Source organism: Ailuropoda melanoleuca, chromosome 1 (genome assembly GCF_002007445.2).
Source record: "Ailuropoda melanoleuca isolate Jingjing chromosome 1, ASM200744v2, whole genome shotgun sequence".
In the NCBI taxonomy this organism is placed as follows: domain Eukaryota; kingdom Metazoa; phylum Chordata; class Mammalia; order Carnivora; family Ursidae; genus Ailuropoda; species Ailuropoda melanoleuca.
In genome coordinates this window covers 123,324,663-123,339,732 of record NC_048218.1, presented here as the reverse complement: position 1 = coordinate 123,339,732, position 15,070 = coordinate 123,324,663, and the positions used below count along the sequence as shown (strand labels likewise).

Sequence of the window (15,070 nt, the reverse complement as noted above, 5' to 3'; positions counted from 1 at the left end):
TCTTGCCTGATCTTATTCAAAACTGTCTACAGCCTCATGAGAGAGCTGTTAGGATTCATCTCCATTTCATGAATGAGCGCAGTGCGACGAGAAGTGACTCATGCAAAGACACAGAGCCAGTAAATAAGAGAACACATAGAGGTAACAGTGATTCTTAAGAAAATCTGAGAAAAATGAAGTATAAAAATGACAGCACAAGGTACCTATCATTTACTTTGATTTGATTTTTCTCTACATATTTATAATTTTTTAAAGATTTATTTATTTATTTGAGAGAGAGAGGAAGACAGACAGAGAGATAGAGAGACCATGCATGGGGGTTGGGCAAAGGGAGAAGAAAGAATCCCAAGAAGACTTCATCCTGAGCTCAGAGCTGGAATCGGGGTTCGATTCCATTACCCCAAGATCATGATCTGAGCCAGACCCAAGATCCAACCCTGTACTGACTACACCACCCAGGCACCCTTGTACATATTTATAAACAGAAATAGGAATACTTGCGATATAATATACAAATATACATTTTTAAGTGATATTTGCCTATTTGTTGTTTATTCTCTTTATTTGGTTAACTTGTTATTGTGAGCAATACCGCAAGTCTTTAACTATCTATGAGAATATTATTAATTGCCAGCAACAGTTAAACATCCTTCTCTACCACTTAATCACATAGTTAACTTCACGTTTTGAAAATTTATCAGGTCCTTAAAAAGTTATTGTGAGTGTTAGTAATGACCTATGAAAATAGGCACCCTCCTATACTACTTACACCTTTGGATGGTGTCTGAGTTACTTAATTTTTTCATGTCCGAGTTTCTATATGTATAATTGCCATAATAAATATCTTTCAGAAAGTTAAATTACATTACCTCACTAAAAATGATAACGAACATAAAGGACATTCTGTGCCTGGCAATAATATGTCTTTTTGATGATTTCAAATTGTATTTTTATTATTATTGAAAAACAAGAAAGGCTTTGTTAAATAATATATTACTTCTAAAAATTCTTGTAATCCCTTTTCTGAAAATATATAAAATCAGTAAAAGAATTAAGAAGAAAACAACCAATCCCAAATCAGCAAGCAAAGTAGTCCAAACAATTTTTTAATTCAGTCACCATGGTGGACCTGGAGGTCTTTTACTGTCTTGTCCATCTGCCTGTGGAGAGTCTTTCTGTATTCCCCAGTGGGCTGAGAGTGGGGAAGGGTAGCTCCGGGGGTGGTGAGCAAGGAGCACATCCTTGTGTTCCGTCCTGATGTTTTCTTTTGTTCAAGAAACAGCTTTTATTATCATTTCTTGTAGAAAAAATCTTGGAATCCAGACGTTAGAAAAAAATTGATTGCATAATAAAATTCTCTGCGGAAAATTCTCTGCAGTTGTCTCTTAGTTCACACCAGAGGGATCGATGTGAATAGCTTCGTGTGGCTCTGGGGAACGGAATATGCCTCAGATAAAAAATAAACAAAACAAAACTGTTCATACAATGGATGGTTGAATTCTCGATTTCCCCCAAAATGTCTTCTTCAAAAGGTTGTGTCTGTTTTGCTTTGTTTTGCTCATCGCTCTGGGTCAAGGGCTCAGATTTTGTCATCAGACAGATCTGGATACAGCTTCCAATTTGCTGTTTACTATCAGGGGGCTTAGTTTATCCAAGTACCACATTTCTATCTATAGAATAGATATAATATTGAGATGATGATACTAATAATGGCTATCTCACTATATGGTTATTAGGATGACAGAACAGAAAGTGTATGAAGTACTTAATACAGCGTCTCATGCGTAAGCAATACTCAATCACCAATAGCTTTCATTATGTTCTTATCAGAACATTCTATGTATTCATTTTCATATGGAACTGAGCTCCTTGAGAGACTGACTGCACATTCACCTCCATACACAGACACTAATTAATTCTTTGTTCTGAATTGGCTGATGAAAGGAAAGAAGTAGAGTCAACAAAATCTCCTCATCCACGGACTGCAAATTGCTAATTTTACCACTTCTGGAATGTAACTGCAGATTTTTGGTAATTACTCTGTAACTTCAGTTTAGAAGTTAAACAAATAGGGGCAACAACACTACAATAGCTAAGAATGATCAGCTTGTAATCAAAACAGTTAAAAGTTGACTCAAAGGTGGCAAAAAAGTAGCTTAAGGAACCCAGAAAAGATGGATCAATTAACAGAAGTGGGGGAGGTGGATTTTGTTGACATGAAAGTGGCAGGCATTTCTCTAGTCTCCATTACTTAATAAGAGTTGGGATTTCTTTTCATTAGTATATGCTTGTTTATTGTATTAAAGAACACCGAGAACACAGAACTGGATTCATCATAATATTGGTTCATAAGTCATTTATCTACACAGGGATCTCTTTTACGTTATTTATTTTATTTGACTTACGTGTTGATGACTTACCCAAAAAGTGAATAAATACCAGAGAATCCATTACCTAATCAGAGAACAAAAGCATTATAAATAATCTACAAGCTCCCTTCTTAGTTCATGAAGCTGAAGAGTACAGAATTTAATGATAACGTCTCAACACTTGTCCCGTTTCCTGTGTTGTTATTGACAGGACATCCTGTTCTGTTAGAGATGGGACCTTGGTGGCTTTATGGAAAGTGAAATGAAACAAACTAGATTTAATCTTCCCCCTACTCCCTAATTCATTTTACTAATTTGGGGACAAACATAACCCACTTATTTGACCATCTGCTTGATTTCTTCCTTTTGCTCATGCAGATGGACTGTCCACCTCTCTTTACCTTCCCCGGGCATTATTAGACAGACCCTTACGGACTGCATCTGTGGTCTTCCTTATCCTGTGGTTGCTGTTAGAAGCAGTCAGTGGGAGCACCAGTGGGAGACTGGAGGTGGGAGCTGAGTGAACTCATGGTGACTGACAAGTGGCCTTGGGTTGGCTGCATCCTCCTCTGGATCCAACGTCCAGTGTCATCTACCCCAGAGCCAGACGTTCATGCTCAGGAACCAAGAGGTGCAGGTGGGAGTGGCCACTTCTTTTCATATCAATTAATCCACTGGAGGAATTTGGGACTCATAGAGTCCTAATGGAAATTTTATCTTTTCTCAGTCTCCAGGTGAAGATTATGTGAAAATGATTTTCTAGCAAATGCCCCAAAATTAGGAGATCATGTGTTCAGGCAATGAAATTGCCAAACAACTTTGCTGAAGAAAAGTATGGCTGTACAACACTGTGTGCAATTTTGCTTGAGAGGATCTCATTCCTGCACCTGCATGTGGACAAAAGAGACTTAAAGGAAGCAAGGGAGTTATAGTACAGTGTTAATAAGAAGCCTGAGTATTTGTGCCACTCTCTGTAGGACTTGGTATCTGTTATACCTGGGGGAAAGACACAGTCTGCCCATGAATCTACTCTGAGCACGCGGGCAGGAAGTTTGTCTCTAAATTGGCAAAAAGTCAATGGGACTCAGGAGAGAAAATAAGATTTTGCTTTGTAAAAGAAGCCAAGGTTTTTTGAGAAGAGGGGAGGAAAGTGATCAGGACAGAGCCAATTACAGGCCTTTCTAGCCATGAGATTTCACATATTGTGTCAAAGTGCTCAGGAATATGCAGTGATTTTTAATATTAAGAACCATGTGAATTATTTTTAAAATAATTTTTAAAATAAAATCCAAAAAGAACACAGACTCGTGTCTCACCCACCTCGGGAATGAAAGACAATGAGTTGAGCCCAAATTATCAGGAGATTTTGAGCATCCATCTGTGCAAACCCCCCACCCGTGAGGTACTGTGAGCTCCTGTTTAATAGTAACAATGTCAATCTCACTTCAACAGACATTAATGGAGTCACCACTCTACTTGGTCCTCTACATTCTAACAAGATGCTTTCTGTGTTCTTATGAATCATTATTAAACACCCATCTAATAGCAAATATTTATCTAAGATTGGATCGCTCATTGGCCTCTGGCTGGTTTGTCTTTGGTGTGTGTGGCCAAAGTGTCTTGATGAAGCTCACCTTAGCCAAAAGGAGAAGGGCAGGAACAGTAAATGCCTCTAAAGTTGGACTTGCCCCCACCCCACTGTAGGGTTGTTTGCTCCATGCACAAGGCCACTGTCCTGCCAGTTATGTGTAACTCAAAAGCACTATGAAATCATGTTGACAACCTGGATTTTAATGGGTCTGGAATGACCTCTCATGAGAACGTCTTCAATATTTAGCTATTTCTCTCTAACCAAAATGTAGTAGTCACGTCGCAGATTTACTCGTCGGTGGAGTCAGGCACTGAGAGGGTGCAACAAGGGGAAAGAGTTTGGTTGTAATAGGAAATGGAGAAGAAAAAATGAAGGAACATTCCCAAAAGAGACCAAGATAAATTTCTGCCCTTCCGTTCCCACCCCTTCCTGCTCGCGCTGAACAAGTGAGCCTTGACCCAGCCTTCAGTAGAGGTTCAGAGTGTTAGCTGAGCTCTTTCAAAAGAAGCCATTTCCTTACCATCAGCATTTCTCACAGAGCTGGAACAAACAATCCTAGAATTTGTATGGAACCAAAAAAGACCCCGAATAGCCAAAAGAATCTGGAAGAAGAAGAAAACCAATTGTGATGGTGGCATCACAATTATGGATGTCAAGCTATATTACAAAGCTGTGATCATCAGGACAACATGGTACCCACACAAAAACTGACACATAGATCAGTGGAACAGAATAGAGAGCCCAGAAATGGACCCTCAACTCTATGGTCAACTAATCTTTGACAAAGCAGGAAAGAATATCCAATGGAAAAAGACTGTCTCTTCAATCAATGGTGCTGGGAAAATTGGACAGCCACATGCAGAAGAATGAAGCCGGAACATTTTCTTACACCATACACAAAGATAAACTCAAAATGGTTGAAAGACCTCAATGTAGGACAGGAATCCATCAAAATCCTAGAGGAGAACACAGGCAATAACTTCTTCAACCTTGGCCACAGCAACTTCTTGCAAGACATGTCTCTAGAGGCAAGGAAACAAAGGAAAAATGAACTATTGGGACTTCATCAAGATAAAAAGCTTCCGCACAGCAAAGGAAACAATCAACAAAACTAAAGCCAACCTACGGAATGGGAGAAGATATTTGCAAATGACATAACAGATAAAGGGCTGGTATCCAAGATCTAGAAAGAGCTTCTCAACTCAACACCCAAAAACAAAGAATCCAGTCAAGTAATGGGCAGAAGGCATGAACAGACACTTCTAAGACATACAAATGGCTAACAGACATATGAAAAAATGCTCCACATCACTTGCCATCAGGGAAATGGAAATCAAAATCACAATGAGATACCCCTTACACCAGTTAGAATAGCAAAAATTAACCAACAGATGTTGGTGAGGATGTGGAGAAAGGGGATCCCTCTTACACTGTTGGTGGGAATGCAAGCTAGTAGAGGCACTCTGGAATATAGTATGGATGATCCTCAAGACATTAAAAATTAGAGCTACCCTTTGACCCAGCAATTGCACTACTGGGTTTTTATCCCAAAGATACAGATGTAGTGAAAAGAAGGGGCACAGGCACCCAATGTTCATAGCAGCAATGTCTGCAATAGCCAAACTGTTAAAGGAACTGAGATGCCCTTCAACAGATGAATGGATGAAGAAGATGTGGTTCATATACACAATGGAAGCCATCAGAAAAGATGAATACCCACCATTTGCATCGACATGAATGGAACTGGAGGGGATTATGCTAAGTGAAATAAGTCAAGCAGAGAAAGACAATTATCATATGGTTTCACTTGTATGTGGGACATAAGGAATAGAGCAAAGGATCATAAGGGAAAGGAGGGAAAACTGAATGGGAAGATATCAGAGAGGGAGACAAACCATGAGAGACTCTGGACTCCAGGGAACGAAGGGAGGGGTGAGTGGGGAGACGAGGTGACCCGGTGATGGGTATTAAGGAGGGCAAGTGTTGGGATGAGTACCGAGTGTTATATCCAAACTAATGAATAGTTGAACACTACAACTCGGAATCTCTTGAGCAGCACAGAAAGAGTAGCCCAGGCTTCCCCACCACTACCATGTAGAGAGTGGAGAGTTCTGAGCAAGACTCCACTGGTGTCCAGGAAGAGAGAAATCAAGTGGCTCCTGGGGGAGCAGCACTTCCTGTCCCCCCAGGTCATCCTGCTGCTGCCATGAATGAAACTGCTCTGATGGCCCCAGACCTTGGCCCCAGGAGAGAGGCGGGGGGGGGGGGGGGGGNGGTGTGGAGTCAGGCAGACCCTGTGCAAAGAGCCAGGTGCTGAAGCTTGGACCTTTTACTGAACCTCTGAGAGGCTGGCTTGCTTTCCGTGATCTGGGACAGCTCCCTTCTGACCATGGAGAATCTGAGATCTAATCCTGTTTGACTTCTTCCCTTAGTCACAGGGAATAAATGGGATGTCCATGTGATGTCAGACACTCTTAGTGAACTGGACAAGCTGGGAAAACCCAAAAGAGGAAAGTCATTGGTAATATTTTGACATGAAGGCTATGCTTAAAATATTCTTTCTTTTAACTTCAACCTATACATTTATAACACTTCGTGTTGAAAAAAGTTAAAAAAAATAATGTCTTTTGTTAGATGCCTAATCCCATTATCAAAACCAGGTCACACGTTGCATGCTGGGGGATCACACTTTGCTATGGAATCACAGAAGCTTAGTCAATTACAGATGAAAAGTGTGGGGACCCAGGGCGGGCTGCCCCTGATGGGCCACATTGGCATGAAGATTATTTTGAGTTAAAATCATCAAAGCCCAGCAGATGCAGGCAAACCTTCTGCCTCCCTGTGAACTGCAGAAACTTACACTGGAAAGGAGAGCCCGTGGCAGCACGACAGCTATTAACAGAGACTCCCCTTTGCCTAAGGAACTCATCTGCATAATAGGGCAACCTTGTTTATTTATTTATTTATTTATTTATTTAATATTTTATTTCTTTATGAGAGAGAGAGGGCCAGAGAGAGAGAGCACAAGCAGGGGGAACATCAGAGGAAGAGGGAGAAGCAGGTTTCCCGCTGAGCAGGGAGCCCGATGTGGGGCTCGATCCCAGGACTCTGGGATCATGACCTGAGCTGAAGGCAGATGCTTCACCAACTAAGCCACCCAGGTGCCCCAACCTTGTTCTTTTAAACACCTCCTCTCACCTTCCTGCTCCTGGCCCCTTTTGTGTCCTCAAACCCTGCCTCTCTCCTTAGCTCAAATAAGCTTCCTGATGCTTCATTGTCTTTAGAATTTCCGTGTTTGTGTGGACTCCCCCTATCTATTTCTATTAAATTTGATTTTCTACTGTTTTCTGTCTCATATCAATTTGATATGACAGTGCCTGTCTACCTTCAATTTTTGATTAAGTACATTACAGCCTCCGTTCTCTGATGGATTCAAACAAAGTATTACATTTCCATTGGTCCTGCTTTTTGAGACGTTATTGTAGGATGGGAGCCCTGCTATTTCCAGCTCTCTTCAGCTCTGAGCACAAGCAGGTCCTTTTTCCTGGTTTTTGTTTGTTTGTCTTTGTTTAATGTAAATTGTTACTTCCCTTGAAGTTCTGCTATAAAAAGAAGAAAAATAGAAATAAGAAGTAGATTTCAATTGAGTTCTGCCCAGATTCCCATTATATCTCTTTGTAATTTTAACAAATTTTTCATTTGTTAATATTGAACCTTGAAACTTCTCTCTGTATGGTGGACCTCAGTCTTTTCTCTGGTATGTATTTGGACAATATTTTCTTTTAATCTGTGGCTTTTCTTTCCATGTTTTGTTTTCCTTCTATTTTCAATGATGAGAAGAACAGAAATGTTAATTTTGAAGAAACACAAATCATCAAACATTTCTTTTATGATTCTTACTTTTTGTGTCCTATATGAGAAATCTTTGGCTAACCCAAGGTCACAAAGATTTCCTCCTGTATTTTCATCTAGAAGTGTTATTTAATATTTACATTTAGTTTTAGAGTCTGTTTTTAGTTAATTTGTGTATTTGATGATTGGTATGGATTGTGTTTTATTATTTTTTTTACAAAGCTGAACAGTTGTTTCATAACCAGATGTAGAAAAGTCTATCCTTTGTCCATTGGATTTCCCTGGCATCTTTGTTAGAAAGTAGTTAACCACTTATGCATTGCCCTGTTTCTGGATTCTGTTCCTCTTACCTATGTATCTATGCTTTCACCAATCCCCTACTGTCTTGATCATTGTAGCTTCATAGTACGTGCTTAAATTCTTCCCAAAACTATTTCACAATGCTATGTTCTTTGTCTTCCCATATAAATTTTGCAACCAGTTTATTGATTTGTATGATAAGTTCTTCTGCGATTTTGGTAGGGATTACTTTGAATGTCAGTATCAAGTCTTCCAGTCTAGATTTGTTTAGTTCTTCTCTCACTTCTGTCAATAATGTTTTATTGATTTTGGCATATAAATCCTTCCCATTTTTGATTAAATTTCACCACTAGATATTATAGATTTTTTTGATATTGTTAGTGTTGCTACTGCAAATGATACTATTTTTTTAAATTTCACCTTCCAATTGTGAATTGCCAGTAAAATAAATTACCATCGATTTTATGCCTCACATTCTATTTAACAGTGTATACTTCTCCATTAAGTGCATGTGACACCACTTATTCACTCAAACTTGCTATATTTGGATATTTATGTCATTTCCAACATTTTTCAGTTACCAGTGAATACTTTTGTGCATATATATACATACATATATATTCATAGTGTTGAAACTGTGCCTTCAGAGTAAATTTCTACAAGTGTTTTGCTAGGTTGAAAGGTAAATGCATATGATCTTTTGTTAGATATTTCCAAACTCCCCCATGAAAGGGTTCTATTTTGCATCCTTACCAGCAATGTGTAAGCGTTCCTCCCACAGCTTCCCCAACAGAGTGTATTATTTTTGTTCAGTCTCATGAATGAGAAATGGTATCTCAATGTAGTTTTAATTTCATTTGTCTTATTAAAGGTGAAGTTGAGCGTCTATTTATGATCCATTTTTAATTTCTCTTCACTAACTGGCTTTTCTTGACTTTTGTCATTTTCCTATAGGATGTTTTAAATGATCTACTTCCATTTAAAAATGTATTTTTATTTTGAGGATAGTTGATCATTATGTGCTATACAACTTGCAAGTGTTTCCTCATGGATTGTTGTTTGCCTTTTGATTTAATTTATGCTGCTTTTTGCCATGCGAGCTTTGTTTTCATTTTCACGTAGTAAAATTTATCAACATATTTTCTTATTGTATCTTTAACTATAGTCGCATTGCTTTACTCTTTTTTTGCACAGAAGGGGCTGCCAACATTTTTCTGTACAGAGTCAGATAACAAATATTTTACTTAGGCCGTTTGGCCCTAAGGTGTCTCCTTGTGATTTGTCACCTCTGCCACTGCAGCCCCAGAGCAGCCATAGACAGTTAGGAAATGCATAGGCGTGGCTGTGTGCCAGGACGGTCAGCAGCAGGTGTCCTACTAGAAATGTCCGAAAGGAAAAGTTTTCTATTTCCCCTTATTCTGTTATTTAAAATAAAAAAGTAAAGAAAATAATCGGTTATGGGTTTTGTTCTATATTTTGCTAATATATGGTCAAATATGCCATAATAACCCATCTAAGCAATGTGAGGCCTCAATATCGTGAGCATTAGGGCTGCTCCACGCACATGTAAGAGCTTCATATGTATTCTTTATGTTACTGCTCTCAACAGATCCTCCAGGAAAACATATTTATATTTTCCATTTTCAAATGAGGAAAATGAATCAAAGGCATGTTAAGCAATTTATCCAGAATAGGACAGTTAATATGGGGAGAGTGCATATGTAACAAGGGCTCATTGAGGAAACCCTGAGAAATAGGGAAACATAAAGTAAAAAAAAAATGTCACTCCACAGTATATCATTCTAGGGAGGTGATTGACAAATATCTTCTGCAGAGGGTGAAATGCTCAACATTTTAGTGTTTGTGGGTCTCTGTGGCAAATATTCAGCTCCGTAGTGTAAGAGCAGCTAGACACAATTTGTAAGCATATGGTCAAGGCTGTGTTTCAATAAAACCTTATTTACAAAACGGGTGTTGTGGGCAAAGGCATAGTTTACGGTCCTCCTATTCCATGGTAACCACTCTTGCCATTGTAGTTAATCATAGTTTCTCAGTTTTTCTTTTTCCAGGAGGTATAAGTAGTAATACTGTTAGGTGGGAAATTATAAATACATAACCATTTGAAGTGTCATATATACAGTTTTATTTTATTATTTCTTATACAGTTATATTTTAAAGTGTTACACAAACAATCTGTTATTAAATGTAAAAGCCCCAAAATATTGAGGGCAGGAGTGCTGGAAATACTGACTCTACCTTTGCCCTCCATCTTGGTCAAGTCCTCTCTTGGGGCTCGATGCTCTGGACTCCTTTGGAGGTTAATCTGCACACCTTAGTAATGCCTGCCAAGGTCCAGATCGGGGAGACTCAGTTTGGCCTTCAGTAAAGTTGTAAATTTTACTTAGGATTTACTTAGTTGTAAATTTTTCTTCAAAAAACATGTTTTTAGCAGTTATGTACTCTCCTGTCACTTCAAAGCCTCATAGATAACGTGCCCTTTTCCCTACTGTTCATCACTGTAGTGTTTTATTTTTTTGTGTGTTGAAAAGTAGGGGTGGTTCCATCTCCTAAGATCTGTCCCCATGTGGCTATGTTAATCGAATTCTGCCCTGTTCTTTTGAGGATCAAATGAAATAATCTGTGTGAAGTATTTAGCACAGATACTGTGAGAAGTTTAATCCCTCTTTTCCTTCACTTCCTCCTGGAAAGGGTTCATGTTCCCTGACTCTATATTCCATTCAGGGCTCTTCTTACCGTTGCTTCTGTGGACTTGTTAGGGGTCAGGTGAGGCTTTACTGAGACCAGACCGTCAGGTTCCTCCTGCTGAGGACTCAGCACAGTCAAGAATCATGAGGGACAGGGTGTGGGACACAAGATCCTGAGTCTGCCCTGGGAAGGGGCTGACACTGTTGTGGGAAGAATTCATTCTGCTTCTGTAGCGTCTCTGCACGTGATACCACCGCCTGGTTCTCAGAAGGAGAAACAATTAATGGCATGATCTCAGGAACTAGAGGCAAATGGCAGGCATGGCAATTATGTGGTCAGATGTCCCTGTTACAAACGTACCAAATTTTTGTGAAATAAAGGTTTTTACTCAAAGTTTAAGAGTAGAGTCAGGAGGTGAGAGAGAGGGGCTTTTGTAGTTTCACACACTACACTGTGTGTTTCCCTACTTCTTGAAAACTCACAACCATCCAGGTACTAATCACAGAACTCAATTCTCAATATTTATTTTTTGTTGTATTGATTTGTGAGGGACATTGCCTTTCTTTTCTTGAGAGATGTAGGCTGGGTGTATTATCTTTCTTTTTACCCATCTGATCCTTATCCAGGATCTTTAGTTTTCTTTGTAGAACCCTGGAGAACGAAGTCAGAGCCATATCCACCATGTTGGAGACACCTGATGTGCTCAGGGGCCTGTTCCAATGGAGCAGTGCTGGTTTTCTCCCAGCCTTGAGCCCCGAATGTAGAGTGGGGTGCCCCTTCTACCTCAGGATACAGGGTTTATACCTTGGTCTCTCCTGTGCCCCCAAATAGCTGATTGTTTACTTCAGAAATTAATGGTCAGACTCCTTCAGGGTGGCCTCAGACACTAATAATAGCCATACAATATTTACATGTGACCGATCATTACACCTCTGAAGAACTGTAATGCCCATGAATAAAATCGGAAAGTGGTAATAACAGGAAATATTGATGTAAAATGTATCCCCCTTCCTGTCTTCATTCTGAGCCATTCAAGAACTACAAATTTCTTTCTCTAGAGTGAATTAACAGTCAAACGAATTTTTCTCTGAACCATCCACCCCGTATTTTCAGTTCTCAGACAATTGAATTTCATGGGAAATAGCATCGAGTACTTATATGTGTACCATCGAGGCTGATATCATGCGAGGTTCACTGTGTGAGCAGAATCTAAGATGTCTGCCTGCAGAGTTCAGGAAATACCGCAGAGGGAGCGGCTCACGCTGCCACCCAGCTGCGCAGCCTCCGTGGTTGCCCGTATGGAGCAGGATGTGGGTGGGTCAGACCTGAGGACGGTTCTTGTGCAGCTCCTCTTGGCAACGCTGATGCCGTGGGTCCCAATCCCAGCAGGCACAGTAGTACACGGCCTCGTCTTGTTTCTCTAAGAAATTTATATTCAAGGTTGAAGTGGAAGTAAGAGCATTTTTACTTGCTTCAAGTTTGTTTTTCTTCCCACCTAAAGAAACTTGACCAGAGCTTGCCTGGATATATGTTAGATGTTCTATCTCCTGATCTGGCTTCTGCCGGTACCAGTGTATCTTTGCATTGTTAAAGTCCGAAATGAACACCTTGCATGATATGTGGGCACTCTTATCTCTTGCTCTGGAAATTGATATTTCCGGTTGCTCCAATTTCACCTGGCCAAGGCCAACTGCAAGCAAAGAAGAGAAATTCCCATGAACAAATGATATGGAAAAAGGCAACAATAAAGAAGTTCTTGAGTGTCTCCTGCAGACTGGAGTGACTGGGGGACAACTCACAGGCCCAGAGGCAGGAGAAGATGACTGCTTCCAGAAGTGGCATCCCTTTGGCCTGGCTGGCTCCCCGGTGACAAGGTAAGAAGTGAGGTCCCCGGTAACAGGACTTGTCATGTCAGTGGCTGGAGGGCGGGGCTGGTTCTGGTTTCTCAGAAGAAGTGGTGGCTTAGATAGTTCTCTGGGGTTGTTCATGATCTGCCACAGATCTGAGTAGTTTGGGGCTTCCTGTGCCCCGTCAATGCTGGGCCGATGGAGTGAGAGGGTTCCTAATCTGGAAATCTGGAAGGAAATTCGTGGTATAAATGTGTCCTTCTGGGGTGGGAGAGGATGATTCTCACACCCATCAGCCCTTCCCCCTGGAATCCCATTCTGCAGAAACATTGCTCAGAAACACGGGGACAGGCCTGCTACATTCAGCCCCTATGTGTGTCTGTCTCTGATTTACTGCTGATCTGGGACTGGGATGAGAAACCTGACCTTAACTCTTCTGGAACACAGCACAGCAGAACAGCAGACGGTGAACTATCTCATCAACATTATTGAATATGCCTCGTGCACAAGAAGTTTTTAAAGTTAATTGAGATGTCACCAAGCAGATTAGGACTCAGAGAAATCAAATTTCAATTATAGTCTGGGTGCCTCCAAGAAAGGACTAGGCTGTAATTGCTGGAGATACATGGGTCAGAGCCGTCTCTGGAACCAGCTTCTACTCACTCTGGGCCTTGCAACTGTCTCCTGAGCGTGATGTCACAGGCAGGATCTTTTTCAATGTAATGTAATGTGTAATAAGTAGAGATAAGCTTTCCAGTTAATATACAGCCCATGTCTGTTGTGGATTTGCAATTTGTCAGGCAGAGTTCTAATGTTTTCTTGCCTGATCTTATTCAAAACTGTCTACAGCCTCATGAGAGAGCTGTTAGGATTCATCTCCATTTCACGAATGAGCGCAGTGCGACGAGAAGTGACTCATGCAAAGACACAGAGCCAGTAAATAAGAGAACACATAGATGTAACAGTAATTCCTTAAGGAAAATCTGAGTAAATGAAGTATAAAAATAACAGTAGAAGCCACCCATCATTTACTTTACTTTGATTTTTTTCTACATATTTATAACTTTTAAAAGATGTATTCATATATTTATTTGAAAGAGAGAGAGAGGAACAGAATGGTTTGGGGGGGGGGCAAGGAGAGAGAGATTCCCAAGTGGACTCCGTCCTGAGCTCAGAGCTAGAGGCTGTACTAGAGCCCGGGACCCTGAAATCAAGATCTGAGCCAAAACCAAGAGTCCAACCCTTAACTGACTAAGCCACCTAAGTGCACCAGTACATATTTATAAATATAAAAAAGAACGCTGGCAATTTTATATGCAAATATACATTTTAAGTGAGATTTGCATATTTGATATTTTATTCTCTTTATTTCATGGACTTACTGTGAGCTTTCATGCCAGTCCTTAAGTAATCTATGAGAATACTTCTAATTGCCAAAAATAACTAAACACCCTCTCCTCTACCACTTTACCCGTTTAGTTAACATTGTGTTTTGAAACTTTATCAGGTCCTTTAAAAGTTATTGTGAGTATTAGTAATGACCCCATACTACTTACCCCTTTGATGGTGGCTGAGTTATTTAATTTTTTCATGTCTGAGTTTCTATATGTATAATTGCTGCAATAAATAGCTTTCAGAAAGTTAAATTACATTATCACACTAAAACTGATAACGGACATAATGGCGATAATGTGTCATTTTGATGTTTTCAAGTTGTATCTTTATTATTATTGAAAAACAAGAAAGGCTTTGTTAAATATTTTGCTTTCATTTTGATGATGTTGTTGTTTTCTGCAGGGAGGAAGGATTCCCGTGGGAAGGATGCTGTAAACACTGAATCAAGGAATCATATGAGTAAAAGGTAATTTTTAAAACTAGTTGGAATCTGTGCTTATAGCAGTGGTTCGTAGTTTATTAACAAAACAGTTTTTGGTCAAGAGATTTCAAAATACCTCTTTTTGCTGAGTTTTATTCTCCTGAATCTGAAGCACATAAAATATATGGTTATCATCTGTGTTTTCATCCATGACTCAATAGCTCGGCCCTCCCTCCCCTCCCTTCCTCTACTCTCAGAACATGGAGCAGACATTGAACACAGCAGGCATCGAGGATACGACAGTAAGTAAGACAGGGTCTTGCTGTGGGACCCGTGCTGAGACCCAGAGTGTGGAATAAATGTGCCCGAGGCCACAGACCCTGTGACATGTGATCAGCATCTCAGAAGATGGGCAGAACAGGGGAAGGGTCTTGATGTCTCTTGTTCCCTGTCATCCCCTCACCTGACTGTCCTCCTGACCCCCCTGGGTGAGGATGGAGCTCTGTGCTCCAGGTTGCCCAGGACAGAGACCATCGCCTCCCTGGGGACCCGCCCTTCCTCAGGGCTCCCATCCTATCGTTCCCCTGCC

General features: G+C 40.3%; 1 gene segment (V, D, J or C); it reads right to left on the bottom strand.

Moving 5' to 3' along the window:
• Positions 1–12,122: 12,122 nt before the first annotated feature.
• LOC105234961 lies at positions 12,123–12,778 on the bottom strand. The segment is given in 2 exon segments: positions 12,123–12,508; positions 12,618–12,778. Coding segments are annotated over 2 exon segments (414 nt in total).
• Between the last annotated feature and the right edge of the window lie 2,292 nt (positions 12,779–15,070).